The sequence below is a fragment of the Embiotoca jacksoni genome, unplaced genomic scaffold, assembly GCF_022577435.1.
Source record: "Embiotoca jacksoni isolate LCO1_2020_lvr unplaced genomic scaffold, fEmbJac1.0.p SCAF_20, whole genome shotgun sequence".
In the NCBI taxonomy this organism is placed as follows: Eukaryota; Metazoa; Chordata; class Actinopteri; family Embiotocidae; genus Embiotoca; species Embiotoca jacksoni.
In genome coordinates, this window is record NW_027185341.1 from 7865823 (window position 1) to 7886375 (window position 20553).

The following is a 20553-nucleotide window of genomic DNA, read 5'->3' on the forward strand; positions in this document are numbered from 1 at the left end:
AAAAAAAAAAAAAATGATAGCTTGTGTTTGAGTTCTTTTCTTCCAGGAACATTTTGTTTCATTACATGTTGAAGCATTTATCACCACCACAAGATGGCGCTGTGCTCTAATTCAAACGCTTAAAATGAACCGGGGCTTCCTGGGCAGAGCAGCAGATGAAGCACACATAACTTTGTTTGTTTTTGAGTCAGACATTAATCAGATGATTTACAGCAGCGTTGTCCAAAGTTAAAAAAAATGATGGAGCCTAAGAAGTTTTTCATCTTCACGTTTGCTAAAGACCTTCAAAAGGAAATTATGGGATGTGCGCTGATGGATTTACACCTGCACTACCACAACTGACTTTTGACCCCTTTCAAAGTAAAAGTTTTGTAATCAAAGGGTGGCATTTTGGACAAAGAGCAGCCACCTGTCAATCAAACAGCATGCACGGGAAGTAACAGGTCACCGATGACGATGCCGTTTGACTTTCTGTAGATGGCGCTCTTCTCTTTTTGCCACTGAACTGCGGTGAGCAGCAGTGGTTCTGATAATGAACCTGTTTCCCCTTCTGTTTATTACAAACACATCAGAACTGGAAAACGAATCACTTGCTGTCTGCGAGGCAGAAAAGAGCAGAAAAATGCAACAGCTCCGCTCTGATTTTGTCACCGTAAACAGCCAATGAGAGCATTTTCTTACTTCTATGTAAAAGCACGTGGGGAGGCAACTTTTCAGTCTCTGCAAATACAGTCAGCAGAGGTTCTCTGGAGGGTTGTGGTGCAGCGGGCCTGGAAAAAAAAAAAAAAAAAAAAAAAGCCCCTCTTGACGGTGGAATTTCACAGGCAGCGCTGTGTTTGCGGTCACTCGCCCAGTCAGCTTTATTCTAAGCTCTGTTCCCTGCACCGACAGACCCAGGATGACCCTCGGAGAGCTGCTGAAGGCCTGGATAGAGACGAGGGGTCGTAACGCCGTCACTGGCTTGTGATTTTTAATTTCACTTTGGACGTCAGTCTTTATGTTTTATGTAACTCCTACTTCGCAATGTGCGACTCATTTTTTTTTTTTTTTTTTCTCCCCCTGCAACGCCACTGAGAGTGGACGTCGTAAAGTTTAACACTGATCCTTCCCAATGAACTGCAAAGTCTCTTTATACGAGATGAAGTTTAACACAATGTTCAAGTGCAAGAACATTGTTTAAAACTTTCATTTCCGTACAGCCTATACTGCATTTCATTATTGTAAATAAATATTTATTTTGGCCAAAAATCCCCCCCCGCCCCCCTCCAAAAAAAAGTCCCAAACAAACACCATCATTACCACAGAATCACAAAGCAAAGCTACGCCCACGCTTTGCCCATCGGCCGGGGCCACATTCTGCGGTCCGTCCGGTCAGAAGTCCACCGTGCAGGGAGTGGTGAATGAAAATCAAGTTCAAAAACAAATGTCCAGAGAAAGCTGGACTCAAACAGCAAATCTGTCTGTAATTAGAACTTCTGCAGCTTCCACACATCTACTGACCGTCAGTTTCCCGGGCGGACGCTCGGTGGCCAGCGTTGATGGTGAGTGCAGACAGATAAGGTTTTACTCTCGGTGTTGGGAAAGTTACAAATAACCGGTTACCCTCTTAAACAACGTAATGATGTCGGTATTTTCCGTTACTTTATCAAAGCAGTGAAGGTTACAGAGCGGCTACGGCTGAGGCAGGTCGGGGGAACAGGTGGTGGTGGTGGTGGGGGGGGGGGGGTGACGAGCAGGAAATCGAGCACCTGTGCACGTCACGACAGAACTCGACACCGATTACTGTCAAAACCTTTGTAAAAGTTGTGCACATCACAGCGATGGAAATGTTTGGATTTAAAAGCGCAACCGACTGCAGTGAAAGAGAAACGTTTCCCAGAACCTCAAACCGAGTCTCACACCGCCACATAACTGACACAGAGCCACAGAATCAATGTCACATCTGAGTTTCCAAGATTAGATGATTTTAGGTACAAATAAAAAGTAATTTATCCAAATCAATAAGAGCACAGGAAACACGTTATGTTAGATTCTGCTGCGTATTGTTTTGTTTTTTTTTAACAACCCTGAAGTAGCATTTCAGCTTCTCCAACAAGCTGGCGTCACCTGCACGTCGCCTCCTGCACGCCAAGTTCAAAGTTAGCAAAGTTGGTCTTTCACAAAAACACCACAAGAAAAAAAAAAAAGGTGGAAAAACAGGAAGCCGACGGTCGGGAACAAAGTTTTGAAGCCAACGCCGGATATAAGGACGTCGGGGATCTGCAGACGAGGAGCCCGCAGGTGGAACATCGCGCACGGGGTTTGCCACATTAGGTGTATTTTTGATCGATTACAAAAGGTGGAAGTCCAATTTAATATTTATTGCATCTGGAAGAGAGCTGCAGCTCGGAAAAAAAAATAAAGTCCTCAAAAATGTTGACCGTTTCCAACTTGAGGTTCTGACTTGCATTCTTCCCAGTTGTAGTCGTGGAAATTTTTACAATCCAGAATCCCACAGAGCGACCAAAACAACGATAACGTGATGAGGTGCTCTGACTTGTCGCTGCCACTCGCCGTTCGTCTTCATTTTCCAGTTTTTTTTATTTTTTTTATTACCGAGATATCATGTGATTTCCCTCAATCACAGTTTGCCGTTAAAGCAAATATTTTGACACGAAATGGGAGATTTACTTTTGAGTTTTTCCTCCTGTGATGGCTCGATTTTTTTTTTTTTTTTTTTTTTAATGATCTGGCAAAAGAAGAACATTGGCTGCGTTTGTTGGATTTTCCCAGCAGGCTTTGTTTCATAGCAGCAGTAAACAGTAAACTGAACATCTCTCCAAAATGTCCTGGTAATGTTTTTACTGGGAATACAAATGTCTTTTACCCTTTATTAATCCTCCCTCGTCTGCAGCTGCGGGCTCCGTGTCGTTCTGGCTTACTTTCCAACAAACACCCACAATTATTTCTGCACGCTGATCCCTGTCGGTGTGTCGTGGACTGGACGTCGGTGGAATAAGCTGCTGCGCTGATTTACAGGAACTGGAGGTCACTCGTGAGTCATCGGGATGTTTATGAGAGGAGAGCGTGTGCTCTCTGTGGGGTAAATACAGGGGGATCGTTATGTAAAGCGGAATAACAAAAGTACTGGAACCAGAATGGATGAAGGGGTCGGACCCTCTCAGCTCGCTGGCTGGCTGGTGCTCGTAGGGCTCGTCGAAGCTAATCCCGGTGGACTCGGGCTCTCGCCGGACCCTCATCCAATTACCCAACGCTCACCTGGCTCGCGCGCTAAACCTCGTCTAATATGTGGTGCGACTCAGCTGACACCCTCTCCCGTAAACTACAACCGTGAACCCGGTCACCCCCCTCCGCCCCCCCCCCCCCCCCCCCCACCACCACCACCACCCCTCCCTCTCTGTGGCCTGACGCACCGCGTCACGGCACCCAGTCGGAGCAGAGCCAGAGACGCCGTGACGAGGCCAGGTCAGGCTTTCTGCACGCGGGCGACCACGGAGACACAAAACCACCACGAAGAGACACAACATAATCACAAACAGACATAAAGTGACCACATGAAAGACAAAACAACCGCGTAAAGAGACGACATGACCACGGAGACATTAAATGACCACAAAAAATAAAATAAAAAAAGATGAGCACAAAGAACCACCAAATGACAATAATGAGATATGACAACACACACACACACACACATGACCACAAAGATCATCTGTGTCTTGCTTCTGTGAAGGAGATGTCTGTTCCCTCACAGAAAAACAAATAAGATTTCACACGTGATCATGTCCACGTGATTTTGGACATGTGAAACTTAAAATGTGAAAACATGTGAACTATAGAACACGCGCTTGCGCGTATGAAACACGTATTTTGCCCAATTGAAACGTTTTTTTTATTTTTTTTTATGGTATAATGTGTGAAGTCCGTTTAGTTCCCCCGGGATCATACATGAAATCGATGTGTATTCCCACGTGAAATGCATCCAGTTACCGATGTCAAACCCCTGATTATATGTGAAAGTCCGTTAAGCAGCAGGGTGAGGGAGACGAGGGAGACGAGGGAGACGAGGCAGGGCAGGACAACGAGGAGACGCAGAATCCAGTTAGTCACTGCAAGGTCAAAAACGCCTGAGCACACATCAGGCTGTGGGAAACCTGGGGTGACTGGTTGGTTGCACTCTGCAACCTCACCACTAGGTGTCACTGAATCCCACACACTGTCCCTTTAAGTTAAAAGGCTGACTTCTCTTTTACTAAACCTGTTTACAAATGCTAACTACTGACGTTACCGTCGTGACAACGGTCAAACGGACAAAATAAAAGCACAGAAGTTCTGTACAACTTTTATCCCCGAACTTTTTTTTCGTCCACACACATTTCCTCGACCCACTCAAACGTGGCCCCCGCGGCTCGCTTTAGGGCCGCGACGCACCAGTTGAGAACCGTTCATCGAGGTTTTTATAGTTTGCACTTGTGAAAACTGATTACCGGTATGATTTTCCATGTCTTCCAATCGAGCCCTCAAAGTCCTAAACACTCGAGCTTTAATTCTAAATAGTTTACCTCAAATTACAAAGCTACTACTGTCAGTCTTAGTGGCGTTACACAGATAATGTTGCGTTGACTGAATAAGGTCAGTCAGCTTCAGCAAATTAACATCTATAAGCCTCCTAAATGTAACTAAACTGAGATGCTACCATGACTTCCAGTTTACATAGATAATTGCCTGTGATTGGGCAGTGTTGCAGATGTATCCTAGCAACAGATTTTGCACATTACTAAGGTATTTTCTAATAATTTCAACTTTTATTTCTGCAGTCCGTTTTACTAAATCACGAGTGTTAATTAAGAATGAAGATTTCAAGCATGTAGGACGTGTAGTTGGAGCATCTTTAACACTTCAGATTTCACTCTGAAGAGGCCAGTGAGCTCACACACACACACACACACACACACACACACACACACACACACACACACACATCTTTCCCCCATGCAGGTTTATGGCACAAGACACACTGACTCAATCCCCCAGATCCAAAGTAACCATCTCCTCATTTCCCTGCAGCCAATCAGGAGGCTCCTCGGCAGCTGCATTGTAATCAGCAGGCTGTGCCGGAGCTTTACCTGTACCAGACTGTAGCTTAGGTGAATCTGCCAGTGGCTTGCAGGGTATTAGCTGCTGATACGAGCTCTATCAAAGGCGGAGTTTCCCCACAGAGAACGGATGAAATGAGGCAACGGTCGCTTGGAGGTCAGAGAAGTCGACCTTACACTGGAAGTTTGCAGGTGTGAGTAAAACTGACCAGAAAGTTACAACGAATTAAAAAAAAAAAAAAGTATTAACTTTGTTTTTCACGAGAGAAGTTGAATGGGAGCCTATGGAGCCGGAGGCTTTTTGGAGCCGACCTCTAGTGGCCCTCAGTGGTACTGCACTTTAAGTCACTCCTGCATTGGCATCACTTTCCAGACCCGGACCACTTTTATATCCACTCTATGGTTGCATCCTAATGGGTGTAGACCTCGGGTTCATTTTGAAGCTACCTGAGCAGTTTTTAACCAATCGGTATTGACCACCCCATTACTGAAACTACTTCAATGTCTTCGCATTTAGCCACACCCACCGGCCACTGATTGGTCCACCCTTTAGAGGGGCTGCGCTAACCTTCACGTGAACAGGAGCTTAATATTAAACCGACAAAGTGAGCAAGAATGAAGCCGAAAGCAAGCTCTCAACAATAAAATCATCATGAGCAGTGTAGGAAAAATAAATAAATAAAAAAAAATCGCTACAAATAGAACATAAACAGCCGACCAGTAAAGCGCCAAATTAAATGTTGATTAATGTCTTTATGTTTTCCTTAAACCTGTATGTTTCACGCTGTGCAGTGCTCTCTCATTACCAATTTGAGGCGCTTTGTAATTGTGCCATATAAATAAAGTTTATTTTTGTGGCGTAATGACATGGACGAATCGAAAGTCAAGTCATCGAGGCCCCGCTGTCACTGATCACTGCTGTCATTCTCGTCGGGACAAACCATCTAAATTACTTGGTTGTGACAGAAGCAGGGCATTTACCTTCTTGATGGAAACACACACACATACCGTCATTATAGCATAATTACTGCTGGCCTACATATCGCTCTCTCCAAACCGCATGACACAGCAGGGTAGTGGAAAAATGGACAATTTCTGTCACTAGATTATGTCCTATCATGTTGCACCGCTGGTTTCTGTCTCATCCTGCGGTTGGAGATGACATCTGACTGTCACGGCAGCTTTAAAGCAGAATTGATGTTTCTGAGCCGTGCAGTGTTGCAGTAGAGGGCCCTCACACCGGAAAATATGTTTGTTCAAAGTCTTCACACCGGAAGGAAATGGAGTAAAAGTTTGCCGCAGAATCAGCTCGGTTTCCGTTGTCCTACCGAGCCGCAATCCAACGTGACGTCACCCACTGCTCTGTGACCGTTTTGAAGCTTCGAGTTTGGTGTTTTGGCCGTCGCCATCTCGGTGTTTTGGAGCCAAAAGTGAAGCTTATTTGGACGAGCCGGGGAGGAGAAAGCAGGGACTCAACCCGAAGACACGACCCAACATTACCCACAATGCACGCCGACCCCTGAAAGTCAAATGGTTCAGGTGTGGTATGCTAGTGGCGGCTAATGCAGCATCTTTCAGTGGATGGATTTTCCCTTCAGTTATACCACACCTACACTTTTTCTTCAGTCTGTGGTTGTATTACTCAGACTATAAATATAAATGGAGTCTCTCCATCTGTCTCCCCACTGAAACCAGATGAGACAATACATACGTCCCTCTTAGCATTACTTTGGTCGTGCAGTGAAAACAAACCTTCAAGTGTAGAACTTTGCTGGATACCGATAAGTCAAAAAAGTGTTTAACCACGGCTTCAGCTCTACCTAAATAATCACATGGTTTCTCTACTGCACAATAGACGGTCGCTACAAAAACACAGTGGTTTAAATACGATAAAAAAAAGTCGAGGCTCTTCACTTCATCCACGCTGGACTACAGCAGTTAAATGCCAGATGAAATTTCACGAGGCAGAGAGTTCTCCTCCATTTACTTTCTACGACAAATATTAAAAAAAAGGCATGATATTAGGATGTGGCAATGAAAAGTGACTTTGCACATGAGGGCATTTGTGGCGATGAGAACCAATCCAGCCAAGAGAACTGCAGACTGTGGGTGTCCTGGCTCCTCGGTTGGCTGAGGCAAACACCGTGTAACTGTGAGATTTGTGTCTGGTCCCGGACTTTGGTCACGTCAGGTCCTCCCTGTTTCTGGTCGTGTCTCCTGTGTCTTTATTACCCGGCGGCGTCTGCAGGTCCTTCCAATGATGTAAAACTCTTGGGACTGTCGGATGTGTGCATTAAAAGGGCTGAAAGGTCGAGGGACTGTATGCGTGTGTGTGTGTGTGTGTGTGTGTGTGTGTGTGTGTGTGTGTGTGGTGGTGGTGGTGGTGGTGGTGGGGGGGGGGGGGGGTTGTGGACTGTTTATTTTTCATCTGGCTGATTCATAGAGCAAAAACTGTGAATTAATTTAGCCTTTCTCCTGTGACATTTATTTAAAAAGAGCATCATGAACCCCAATTCGGTCATTGTGAATGACAATAACCGTTACAAAAATGTGTTAAGTTTGTATTTCATGACAGAAGTTGTATGTGCGTCACACAACCAAAGCCTTTCCTGACTAGTGGCCCTCAGTGGTATTGCACTTCATGGCACTTCTGCCGGGGCTTGTCAGTCCATTTCTTCTACAAGTTATTATTGGTGTGATTCACTAAATTCACTCCTCAATCGGTGTCCTGGTGGTCCTTCTGAAAAAAAAAATTCCATCATTAATCAGATATTACGTCTTAAAAGGGAGGTACGTTTGGGGGTGTGTCTGTTTGATTGACAGACCTGGGATGCAGGCAGGTTTGCGCCTGAGGTGTCTGGGGCGTGGTGTCCTTAGGTTGCCAGTCAAATGGACTCAGGCCCACCGCTCACTCCTCAACCAGCTCATGCAAATATGGTCACTTATAACTCCAAAAAACCCAAGATGGCGACGGCTGAAAGGGAAAACCCGAGGCTTCAAAACGGCGGTTCACAAACCAACGGGTGGCGACATGGTCGGTCGCCACTTTGGTCAAACCTCAAGCTTGCGAACCACAAGGATAAACTCTGTGCCTGTAAATAGTTTAAATTGGCTCCACCTTCAGCAATAACAGTAAGATATCCATTACTCATTGTTACATCACTGACAATACCATAAAAGGTTAGAACGATATCACGGAGGACATTTTCTTCATTATGCTGATAATACCTCTCGACTGCTACTTTTACTTTAGGTCAAAAAAATGCAAGTACTTCGTCCATCAAACACTTTCAACAAAGAACTTTTGGCAAAACGTGCTTGTTCTTCTTCTGCATGCATCTTTCCTTCATCGCCATGTTCTGCTTATTTCTGAACCCCCTGTCTCTTTAAACCAGACCACCTTTATTTCTCTTGATCCCTGCCAACAAATGTGTGTGTGTGTGTGTGTGTGTGTGTGTGTGTGTGTGTGTGTGTGTGTGTGTGTGTGTGTGTGTTTGTGTTCAGGAGGAACAAGCTGTGATCTCTGTTTATCTTTCTTGTCCTCCCTACCTCCCAGCGAGGGGGTTGCATGGTCATAAAAGTTATGAAGGTACAGTCACGCTTCCTACAGACGGTCTCGGTCAAAATAAACTTTTCCTGGACAACCTGCAGAGTCTCGTAACAAATTAATTAGCAGCATGGCGCAAATACACGAAGTAAAAAAAGTTCTTTGGGGGAGGAGATGAAGAAGTGGAGGTGGGGATGGGAGGGGGCGAGGGCGGAGGGGGAGAGGGGGGGGGGGGGGCGTCTGTGCCACACAAGTCGGCCCTGGGGCCTGAGTGGACATGTTGGCTTGGCAGGAAGAAGAGGGAGGAAGCATGGAGGATGAGGAGGGGGATGTGTGTGTGTAGGGAGGGAGGGAGGGAGGAGGAGAGGGGGGGTTCGGAGGGCAACTCCGGGTGCCACGTTTGCATCACAGAACTGTAATTCCTTTCACCTCGGAGCACAGCTGGCACCGGGGCGGCTGCACTCTCCTTTTCTTTCTTTTTGTGCCGCTCCACTGACACCCACAGAGCGACAGGAGTTTCAGTTTTCTCTTTTCTTTCTCATATTCAACAGCTGTCCCGAGTCCTTCTGGCCAAACCCAGCACCCCCATGTAGCTCACGCTTCCTGTTCTCGTGTGGCACACGTGAAGTTTATAAAAAATAAAAATAAAAAAAAATTACAAATAAAAAAAAAAGCTACTGTACTTACTGTACAAGTTCTTCAATAATTCTATAAACAATGTGTCCTTGATTTCAGACAGAGGTAAACCAAAGCAGACTTCTCTACTCCGGCCAGTCACGGTCCACTTTCTTGTCTAAAATGAAAAGTTTCTCTGGCCGGCTTCATTAGCTGGTCGTTAGCCAGCTAACTTAAGCTACTTCTGTAAATGTAGTTGAAAACTCTGTTTAGATGCAACGAGTGCAACAAAGCAACAGAAGTCCAAAGGGCTCATTTGCTGAAAACAGGCCTTAGTCTTTCTCTGCAGATTTAGTGTTTTGATAATTTGACAGTGTTTACTGTATTCAGCACCTGCACCTTCCTTATAACTAAAAAGAAAAATAGAAATTTCCAAAAGGCAAAACAAAAATGATACGACCCTCCAAACTATGTAAATGCTAGTGATGTTACGAGGTGTGCCGACGCTTCGAAGCGTGTGTCGAGTAACGGAGGGGGCGTGTCCTCGAAGCGTGTGTCGAGGCTTGCTTCATTTAGGGGAGGAGCCAAAAATGATGACGTCCGAAGCCTCGCTGCCCGGCTGTACCACGTGACTGCTTCGGGAAGTGGTTCAGATTTTGCCGGGAGGTTTGACAGCAATATAAACCCCTCAGGCTCCTTTCAAAATGTGGGTTGTTGGTGGAGAGTTGGGGTCAGTTAAGAGTTTGGATAGTTTGGAGAGTTTAGAGAGAGAGAGATAGTTTGGAGAAGTTAGAGAGAGAGAGAGAGAGAGAGAGAGAGAGAGAGAGAGAGATAGTTTGGAGAAGTTAGAGAGAGAGAGATAGTTTGGAGATTTAGGAGAGTGAGGAGAGAAGGATAGGTGATAAGATGGAGCCAGCTGGGAAGAGGAGGATTTCCCCTGTGTGGGAACACTTTGATTTGATAACTCCTAATAAGGTAAGCTAAATCTAACTCTATTTCAGACACATTAGGTTTGCTTATCAAGAACTGTATTTTTCACAGTTTCTTATTTTATTCAAAGGTGAGTTGGGGTACAATAACAACACCTCATCCATGCTGAGGCATTACCGTGCCTTGCATGAGAATAAGGAGGAAACTGGAGCTTCACCCAGCCAAGGTAAGTCATTACAATATTACAAATGCACCCTCACAATTTTTCCCTGTTCACTTTTGTTTATTGTGCAAATAAAGACAGGTAACAGACACTGTATTTATTCTCTTTTAACCAGCCACCAGAAAACAAGAGCTGGATGAAGCCCTCGTCTCCATGATAGTGAAGGACACACAGCCCTTCAGTATTGTGGATGATGTTGGATTCAGGGCATTTGTGTCCAAACTGGATCCTAATTATGTCCTCCCTACAAGGCAGGTATGTATGGGTGCATGCATGAAACAGATGAGTACTTTATTGTGTCTCACAGTTCAGCACTATATATTTTTTCCTTTAGGCTCTGAAGGCCATGGTGGAGGCCAAGTATGAGTCAGCTAAGGAGAAGGCTAAGGCTAAAGTGGAAAAGGTGGCTGCTGTCAGCCTTACTTCTGACATGTGGACATCCACAAAACCAAAAACTGTTGAGAAACTGTTATTTCTGAATAAAAATGAATAAAATGTCCCCTGTCCTGTACATCATTGTCCAAGTTACACAAACATATTCAGTCCCCTCTTCCTCGTTCCACAAGCACTTTCACTGTCCTCTGCCTGCTTAAGCCCATGCCATTTTCCTAAAGTGACAGAAAAACATTATTACACAACCTGCCATATCATATGATACTACCATTTTGGGAAAATTTACACACACAGAATACATTCAAAAAATATTTTATTATGCACATATGTGATAATTTATGTACAGAAATTATTTGGTCATACATTTTTGTAATTCAGTCATTCCCAACAGCCATAACAGACACAAAAATTCAATGCATCACATTATGTGGTTCAGATACAGCTGCCTGTGATTATACACTTGGCCAGTAGGTGGTTTCGTGTTCACATGAAGCTTCGAGTAATGAACCCTTTCTGGAACCAATTGGCTGAAGTGGTTCGATGCCTCATGAGGCTTCATCTCACCATCACTAGTAAATGCAGCCTCACGTAGGCATCTATTCAACGTGTGGAAAAATCCGAAGCCCGACAGGCCTGTTGTGTCCAGTCATGTTTGTCAGGCTTCGGTTGGAACCTCAGATCACAGGAACAAATCTGATAAGCATCATCTGCCACATCGTGTGTCATGTACAGACATAAACAAAGCTGTAGTTCCCAAAGATGGTTCGGTGTTGATTATGTTCGCCAGAAAGCCCCGGAGGATGTTGTCACATCTCTAGAAAAGAAAATTAATGAAACACAAAAAAACTCTCAGCGTACCGGATGACACGAAAACATGCCAACACCTGGCAAACATTCAACTCAGACCAACCACCCAACTGTTGTGTACATGTCTGCCTGGTAATGGCACCGTTGGTGCATCCTCGTGAGATGAGAGAATCGCACGTCATCAAGTTTAATTGGGCTCATGGAGACATGGCCGGACAAGCATGTCTGCGATAGTCACGCTTCTGTTGGTACCGACAGACGATTAAAGCATCTTTGAACGGGGCTACGTTTCCAAAAAGAACCACAAAACCTGGTAAACAGGGGTCATCAGGTGGGAAACTACTAAAGAAATACTGCACGTAAAAAAAACAAAAACAAGATACAGTAGGGGGCCCTTGGGTAAAGGAAAAGGAGGGCAGGAGGGAGGGATCACAACTCCACACTGAGTCTATCAAAAATGATAGACAAACAAAATCAAAGTTGGGAGTCACCGGGGAGCAGAACAGAATATGAACGTGAGGCGGGCTGAAGGTAGAAACCTTCCACACCGCTTAAATAAAGAAGAAAAAAACAACAACAACAAAACTACTTAATACTTCAAACACAACTCCCCCAGATACACAAAGATACAGATCCAACCAAGCTCTTTATAACCTCCCAGTCAGGCTGACGACCACCAGGTGAGTGAGAACATCACAGGTGCAACAAATGACTCCTGGTGAGCAGTGAGTGAGCCGGTACCTCAATCTGAGGATCCCTCTGATCAGAACGGTGGAAGGAAGAGTGCGATCGATAAAATTAAAAACACAATTAAGCCTGAATGTATTTAAGTAAATTGAAACTAAAAAAGTATTGACCCGTTTTCCAGAATTTTTTTTTTTTTTTTACCAGCTAAACGTTTGTCTCACGTTAACGGCCCGACTCTCCACAGAGCTTCATTCACAAAACGGAGTGTTTTATTTGAAAATAAAAAGCTGAACGAAAAACAAAATTTCAAGTTTAAATTCAAAATGAAACAAATGAAAATCTGTAAAATAATTAATCAGTCCTGCCCAACCCTCAACCTAAGTTTAACCCCAGAGTTACATGTCCCTATAACGGTGGGTCTTCAGTTTTAGGTCCACACCAGGACATAAATACATGTACACACACACACACACACACACACACACACACACACACGCACACACACACACACACACACACACACACGCACAGACACACACACACACACACACACACACACACACACACACACACACACACACGCACACACACACACACATACACACACACACACGCACAGACACACACACACACACACACACACACACACACACGCACACACACACACACATACACACACACACACGCACAGACACACACACACACACACACACACACACACACACACACACACACACACACACACACACACACACACACATGCACGCGTACACAGTTTACAGCAGTGTGAGTCAGCAGTTGTCGCTCTGCCACTCGGGGTTTTCCAAAATCCACAACATCATCCGTTGCGGAAAATTACTGAAGAGCAGCAAATGTTTGGTGGCGGATTTGACAGTCAGGTGGAGTTTAGTCAACCTTTCTGTGGACAGGTCTGTTTTCAGAATGAGATGTTGCAACCTGTAGTCTCATACTAAAAACACAAAAATCGGGAACTGAAATTATAGACAGAAGAAAGAAGCACTTAAAGGTTGTCAAATCTCTGGTCGTTGGCCTCTTTGGGGCCAGTTAAATGTGCAGAATGCAGACCAGCCTCCTGTGGTCGTATATGTAGGATGAAAAACATGAGAAACATGAATATGGTTATACAAAAAAAACAACCACCAGTGTGCTTACAGGACAGCTTTCTATCTTTCCAGCCTGCTGTTTGCACTCACAGCGGTTTCCCTGGTAACCAGGGGCATCAAAATACAGGCACAATGACAAACACTGCTGTACGTGTGTGTGTGTGTGTGTGTGTGTGTGTGTGTGTGTGTTGGGTCAGTGAGGTTCAGTCTGGGCGGTAATGTGAGACCAAGATGAAACACTCAGCCATCAGCACATTCCTATGGGCCTTGGTTTTCTTCTGCCTGGAGGGAGAAAGAAAGAAAAAAGAAAGAAAGAAAGAAAGAAAGAAAGAAAGAAAGAAAGAAAGAAAGAAAGAAAGAAAGAAAGAAAGAAAGAAAGAAAGAAAGAAAGAAAGAAAGAAGAGAGGCAGGAAAGAATGAAAGAACAAAAGAATTAAGAAAGAAAGAATTGAACAGAGAGAAAACCAAACAGCTGTAAACATGTCATCCACTATAAATAAAGCAGCTGCCTCCTCCGTAACATTGAGTAACAATCATAATCATACGGCAGTAGTGAAGCCCCTCCACCTCTCATTACAACAACAGATAGAAGTCCGTATGCTGTTGGAGACTTTATATAATGATATGTTTTGTGGAGGCTCAGAGCCCCGTCCGGCTTCACGGTGGTGGCTGATGGGGGGGAATTCACTTCCCACAAATATTGTCTGAATATCTGCAAACCAGACGAGAAACGGAGAGCGAACTTAAAACTGAGTGTTGTGGTGAGGCAGCCGGACCATTTAATTACCACTTCTAACCCTGAGCAGCGAGGCTTTTGTTTGTTAAGATAAATAAGGACGCAGGAAACAGCCTGCCATTCAAGTTGGCTGTGGGAAAAAAAACACAGATGCTTTTTTTTTTATTCCCAATTGAGTTTTTTTTTTTTTTATCAAGGCCATTGGGTTTAGCCAAGCGCTGTAATACACAATACGGTCACTTCTGGCTTTAATCCATTCTGAACTACCGAGATGGCGACGGCCTCATGACAGCAGGTCGCAAACCGATGGATGACATCACTGTTGGTTGCCACGTGGTTGGAACCTGAGGACACCTGTCCCAGCAACCGACCCGCACCCAGTGACGTCACTCGATCCAGGCACGTCCCCAAACATACCTCTCTTTGCAACCTAATATCTAATTATGTATGAAATTATATTCAGAAGGAGGGAACATTGATCAGAAGGAGTCTATTTAGTGAATGACATCATAATGACTTGTGACCAAAATGTATTGACCGAGAAGGTGAAGCTTTTTCAGTGGGAGTCTATTGGAGCCAAAGGTTTTTTTTTTTTTTTTAAACCAGCCCCTAGTGGGCCCCCAGTGGTATTGCACTTTAAGGCACTTGTGCATTGTTTTCACATATTGTGGCCATTTTTATACACATGCATTTGGTGAATTCAACTTCTTGGACTTTAATGCTTTGTTGTTAGGTAACCGTTGGTAACCCTTGCAAACAAACCATCGCAGGCAAACTCAGCTCTTTTAGGTCACCACGGTGTCACGGATAAAGACTTGTCACTTTAGAAAGTTAATGTGACTTTTACATAGACAGCTTTTCCAAGATGAAAAACATCGCATCAAACTTAAACATAGTCCAAATGTGAATAAAACTGAAGCAGAAAGCCCGAGAACGCTGCTGTAGGTGATGTGTCTGCGACGGAGAGTCCAGCTGCTGTTGTTCTTCGCTTTCTGCTCGCTCCCTCGTGTCCGTTTGAAGAACTGAGCTGCCTCATTTTCTCCATTCTTCTCTCCATGTCTCTGGTTCAGCCCACCCCTTTCAACATCCCACATCCTTCTCTCCGCTGCATGCGGAGGGGAAAAAAAACGCAGACTGCACAGTAATTATCCAGATGGAACTGCTCACGGGGGCTATTCTGGCTGCATTAAATTCATTACAGGAGCACGCTCTGAAGGCTCCGCCGACACACCGTGTGTCGTCACACGCACCGAGTTATCAACGTGACACCTCGATTGTCGGCTTACGGAGTGGCATCCTCGGGGTGGGGGTGGGGGGTGGAGGGGGTGGGGGGGGGGGGGGGGGGGGCAGGAAGGCCGCGCTCTGACGCGGCTCCAATTCAGGTCCGGCGGCGACGTTGTTCCCTGACCGGGAAGTAGCCGGTGGTGAACGCAGCGTGGCACCAAGAGAGAGGACGGTGGAAAGTACCGTGACCTCCACCAGCAAAGAAGAAGCCTCGGGGTGGGGGTGGGGGTGGGGGGACTGACGGATGCGGAAAATCCTCCACAGCGAAGCCACTTTTCTGGTTCTTTCTTCCATGACAGACTAGCTGAGAGTAGGAACTCATTAACTGCAGGATATTTATAACTTTTCATGCTAAAGTATTTCATTTTTTTTTTTTGTGTGTGTTACACAACTTAGATTGTTGTGCCTTACATCATGTACATAATCAAATGTACAGCCCAGTTCAATTTCCACCTGATAAAGCTAATGGCTGACGTGTTAACGAACATGGGCTTACAGTATGTAGCTTGGAAAATCAAACAGACGTGCACCAACATCAGCTGGTGGTTTAAATACAATATTCACTCTATTAGCTCTGATTTTGATCTCCACCAACTACTGAGGGGAATAATCACTTAAATCGGAGTGAATCACTAACTTTGTCTTTCTGGCTTTGGGAGCTGCACAGGTTGTGTACTGAGGAGTTATCAGAACTATTTTGTTAGAACAACAAAGAAGAGAAACGTGAGAGTGAGTCAGGGCGGTGAACGGCAGGCCAAAAACAATGAGCTGAAAGACATTAAAACGCACTGCAGAGCTGAATGGAGCTGCAGAGTCACATTTCTCACCTGCCAACAAGTCATTTATTTCACGTCACATCTTGTCATTTGAGCTCCATTTTGGATCTAATTATTGATTCCGGCCCCTTTCGGAAGGAACCGCAACACTGGGAACTCCATTTCAACATCTCTCTGCTTTCATGTTTGCTTTAAACGACCTGTAAGCTTCGACTCAGATGTGTAAATGGTCACAGTCATCATGGTGCACTCATTTGTTAAGATTAGTGGAACCTCATTAAACAGACGGCGTCGTGCTGTTGGTCCTGCTACGACGTCTTTTTTAGAAAAGGGCTATTTTTGGAAATCAGGAGACGAGGTGCCGCTGCTTCCAAACGTCCGTCCATCATCTATACCTGCGTTATCCTGAACGGCGTCGGGAAACCAGACTGATTTATTCTGAATCCTAAATTAAGCACCGGTCCAAGTAAAAATCACACATAGAAACTTTCTACTAGAAGCTTAGGAGTCAACCTTTATTGATACGGTTTCAAAAGTCATGTCAATGAACAATAGAAAATCATATACGTCTTTCATATTTGCTTCAGTACTGCTGTTTATACACGTAAAAAAAACACGGATTAACATAAAGTATCTCATCCGGATCACAAACTGTGAATCCACACTGAAGACTTGCATCTGTGTCGCATAACAACAGTTGAATTCGATTCATGTAAAGTTGAACCCAGTTAGCAGGATGTAAAAAAAAAAAAAAGAAGCTGCGGTTTGATGTTGCACCAGTTGTCAATAATACACAATATTAATTGTGCTTCCACGTTCAGGAGTCTGTAAACAGTTGACGTTTTTTTTTTTTAAGGCAAAATCAAATGCAAAAGAAAGAAACAAGTACTGCATGTAACCCCAATTTAAATCTTTTTTTTTTTTTTTTAGAAAGGTTGCAACATGTTTGAACTTTAGTAGGTGATGCTAATATAGGAGCAGAACGACCATAAACAAAACACAATCAACACGAAAAACTGACTTTGTATTTCATGAGAGAATTTAAGTGACACTCAATTGAGCCAGAGGCTTTTTGGAGCCGGCCCCCCGGTGGCGCTCTGCGGTATTGCAGTTTAAGGCCTCATTTTTCAGACCTGGCCGCCACGTCCCGTTTTATATACAGGCAATGGCGGCGACACCACCTTTTGATCAGAAGCTGCAGGGATTGTGGGAAATGTCGGCAAATTTCATGCTAAAAATGTCTCGCTGAATGTGTGGCTATCTTGCCAGTGTCTCATTTTGTTTATGGAGATTTTACCAAAGCATCACAATGAATTAGATGATTTCAACATGCAGCTCCTTCACATTAAAAGTTGTTTCAACTATAGCAAGCTCACTGGAGTTTTTCAGTGGCGAAGGCATGTTGTAACGCAACGGTACAGGACATAACTGAATGACGTACGTTAAAAGGAAATTATAAAAAAAAAAAAAAAAAAAGAAACAAAGAAGAAGAAAATTCCAGAAGGCACTGGATATAAAAGGAGTACCAGCAGTTTCAACCTCTTTTCTACACCCTGAACACAAAATCCCATGGTTTGTTGCTGTTTCTGGTTCAATATTTTGGCGGGCGATGTCCCGTAGTTTCCTTAATTTAGCACGTAGCCACTGCAAACATGCTCAATTTCTCACCAGCTATTAGGCGCTAGTTTTAAATCTAATACACACAACTTACAGGGTAACTGAATCCCTTTGAGTTTGGACGTGATGTTTTTGAGTGTAGCTGAGGCGCTGAGAAACGCTGGTAAGCCTTCTATGACTTTTTAATGGTTAGCTGTTGTGTTGCTAAATTCTGCACACAGCGTCCGTCTTGGTGGTTGGACACCTTGTCGATATTCAAGTACTCTCCTCTACTTCTGTCGGGGAGTAAAATAAATTAGATGCTCTTTGAACTGCCCTGCAGTTGCAATGTGACCGGTGATGATATAACTGAAGACATAACATACACAGAATGGTATCAAAGTACAGTATCAGGACCGTGTGGAAAAAAAAACAAAAAACAAAACAAGGTGAGGAGAGACCTGATTTCTGGATGCTCGATTTCAATGTCCAAACAAAACAAAAAGATACTGTAGTTGCCCAGCAGTCTATGTGCGCAGATACCCCCCCCAAAAAACAAAACAAAAAAAAATATATATTGCTGTAATCTAAATTCAACTACATGAAAAGGTGGTTAAGGACAAAATCCAAAGCCTCAAAGATATCAACCAACATAGCATTTAAAACACATCTCAAACATACACTGTAAAAACATACCTTCCATAAAACATCTGTACACTTCCCTGTCACTGAACGATACACAAACTGGACCACTAATCACGTAACTGTTTCATCTCCGTTTTAACGGTTTGGGAGTTGTTGGTTTCGCGCGATAAAAGAAACGTCACAAAACGTCACAAAACGGTGAAAGATCTTTTTTTAAAAAAAAAACAAAAAAAAAACGAATTTCTAGCCAGACAGAGCTGTTTTATTTGTAAATCAACACCATTAACAACCAATTCAAATTGCGGTTCAGAAAACCTTTGATTCGCCCACACAATAAGCCAATCCCTTCTGCTTAATGTTTAACACAGTTACTCAGATTTTCAAATACAAACTTACTTTTCATCTGAAAAGTCAATACTTGATAAAGACACCAAAGAAACGAGTCTTCTGTGGACTTCCTGTTCCTACATGCTTTGCTGTCCAGCAACAATCCTCCCTGATCTCACGAACACGGACACTGAGTCAAACATTTCCCCGATTCACCCCGTTCGATCTGTACGAGACAGAATATCATAAGTCAAACTGCAAGTCAGGATCATTTTTAGCACTCAGAATCTGGAGAAAATTACATTACGTGATTTTAGAGGGGTTCACTTTTTGCTTTGGCACGTCAACAATTACAATTCTTCCTCCAGACGTTACGGCCTGCTTACAGTTTTACTCGACACTCTTTCCCCCTTCAAGAAGAGGACCATAGAACGACTTGGGATTCAACATACTGCTGATCTTTGGCTTGTAGCAGGAGTATCTTTGGCAGCGAGGACCAAGAACTGGTCGCCAGGGCGGTAATATCAATGTGATATCAAAGCGGGTGCGTTGGGAGGGTGGGAGGGGGCTTGTCTGTGTGATTCAGGGCCGAAGGCTGGGTGGAGGACGTGATGGCGGTGGACAGGGAAGCCCCGGGGGCATGCGGGACGGGGGCGGTCCGGGGGGCACCTGGCCTGAGGGGGGTGACCTGGCAGGAGGGCTAGCGGGGGTGGGAGACGAGGAGGGGGAGCCAGACACGGGGCGGTAGTCCGGGGGTGGTGGCGACGGCGTGTGGATCGGGGCGCGAGGTGCAGCCTTGGCTGCTGCCGCCTCGTCTTTCACTCTGGTGAAGTTGATGCATCGACCCTGAAAGAAACAAACAGACATTTAACATGAAAACGTTTGCAGTTTCCTTGATGTTCTTTTTCAGCTCATTGATCAAGTTTATGAATATATTAGCTCAACAAATGACTTTCCCATCAGCCTCAGCTGTACTTTGTTTTAGTCAAGTTTGTGAATTTCTGTTCTGAAGCCTCGAGTTTCCCTATTTTGGAGCCAGAAGTGATCAGATTTAGACGAGCTTGGGAGGAGCAACAAGTCTCTCTTGATCTGATTGGGAAACCAAGGACGCTACACTCGGCAACCTACAGTGGAAACCTGACTGCACCTTAGGTCTGTCAATCAAACAGACACGCCGTGTCTCTCAGCGGTATTGCAGTTTATGACACTTCAGCATTGGCCTCACTTGTTATAATGTGGAATCTACGTCCACTTTTATACGCAGTCTATAGTTTTACTGCTGATTACCAAATGTTAGCATTCAAATCTGCAAACAGGGTTCAAGGGTTGTATCAGCAGCACAGCTTCTAAGATTTTCCTCTTCACTGTCGTAAATTGTCTATTAATAAATTCATTTGTGGGCATTTGTTGCATTTTTAATTGAACTTTCAGTAACATAAGTGGTCGTAGTCCTGCAGCTCTCTTCAGCTGTGCGCTTTGTGTGCGCGAGAGGTGGTTAAAGGAAGCAGCTGAGGTCGAACACTTTAACAGCGTCAGGCTGACTTATCAGACTGTAAAACAAATTCATTTATTCCGGCTCAAATCCCATTTCGCTCCTGAGTTACTCGTTAACTTTCACACCAACCCGCCAGCTGCAGCTAGTTCAGAGGTCGCTGTTACCATAGAAACTCTACCCGCTCCATAGTTGTGTGTGGTTGGCAGCCAGAGTGGAGTGAAGTAATGTTAATCTGCAAATAAGCAGTATCAATGAGGACTATGGTTTTACGT

General features: G+C 44.4%; 1 protein-coding gene across 1 annotated transcript in view; it reads right to left on the reverse strand.

Annotated features, from left to right (window-relative positions):
• Positions 1-16717: 16717 nt before the first annotated feature.
• Positions 16718-20553, reverse strand: part of antxr1c (ANTXR cell adhesion molecule 1c) — a 39680-nt gene continuing 35844 nt past the window's right edge. Inside the window, exon 18 of the mRNA XM_069156114.1 lies at positions 16718-19632. Within this exon, the coding sequence (XP_069012215.1) occupies positions 19369-19632 (264 nt within the window). The 3' untranslated portion in view covers positions 16718-19368. The remainder of the gene's footprint in view (positions 19633-20553) is intronic.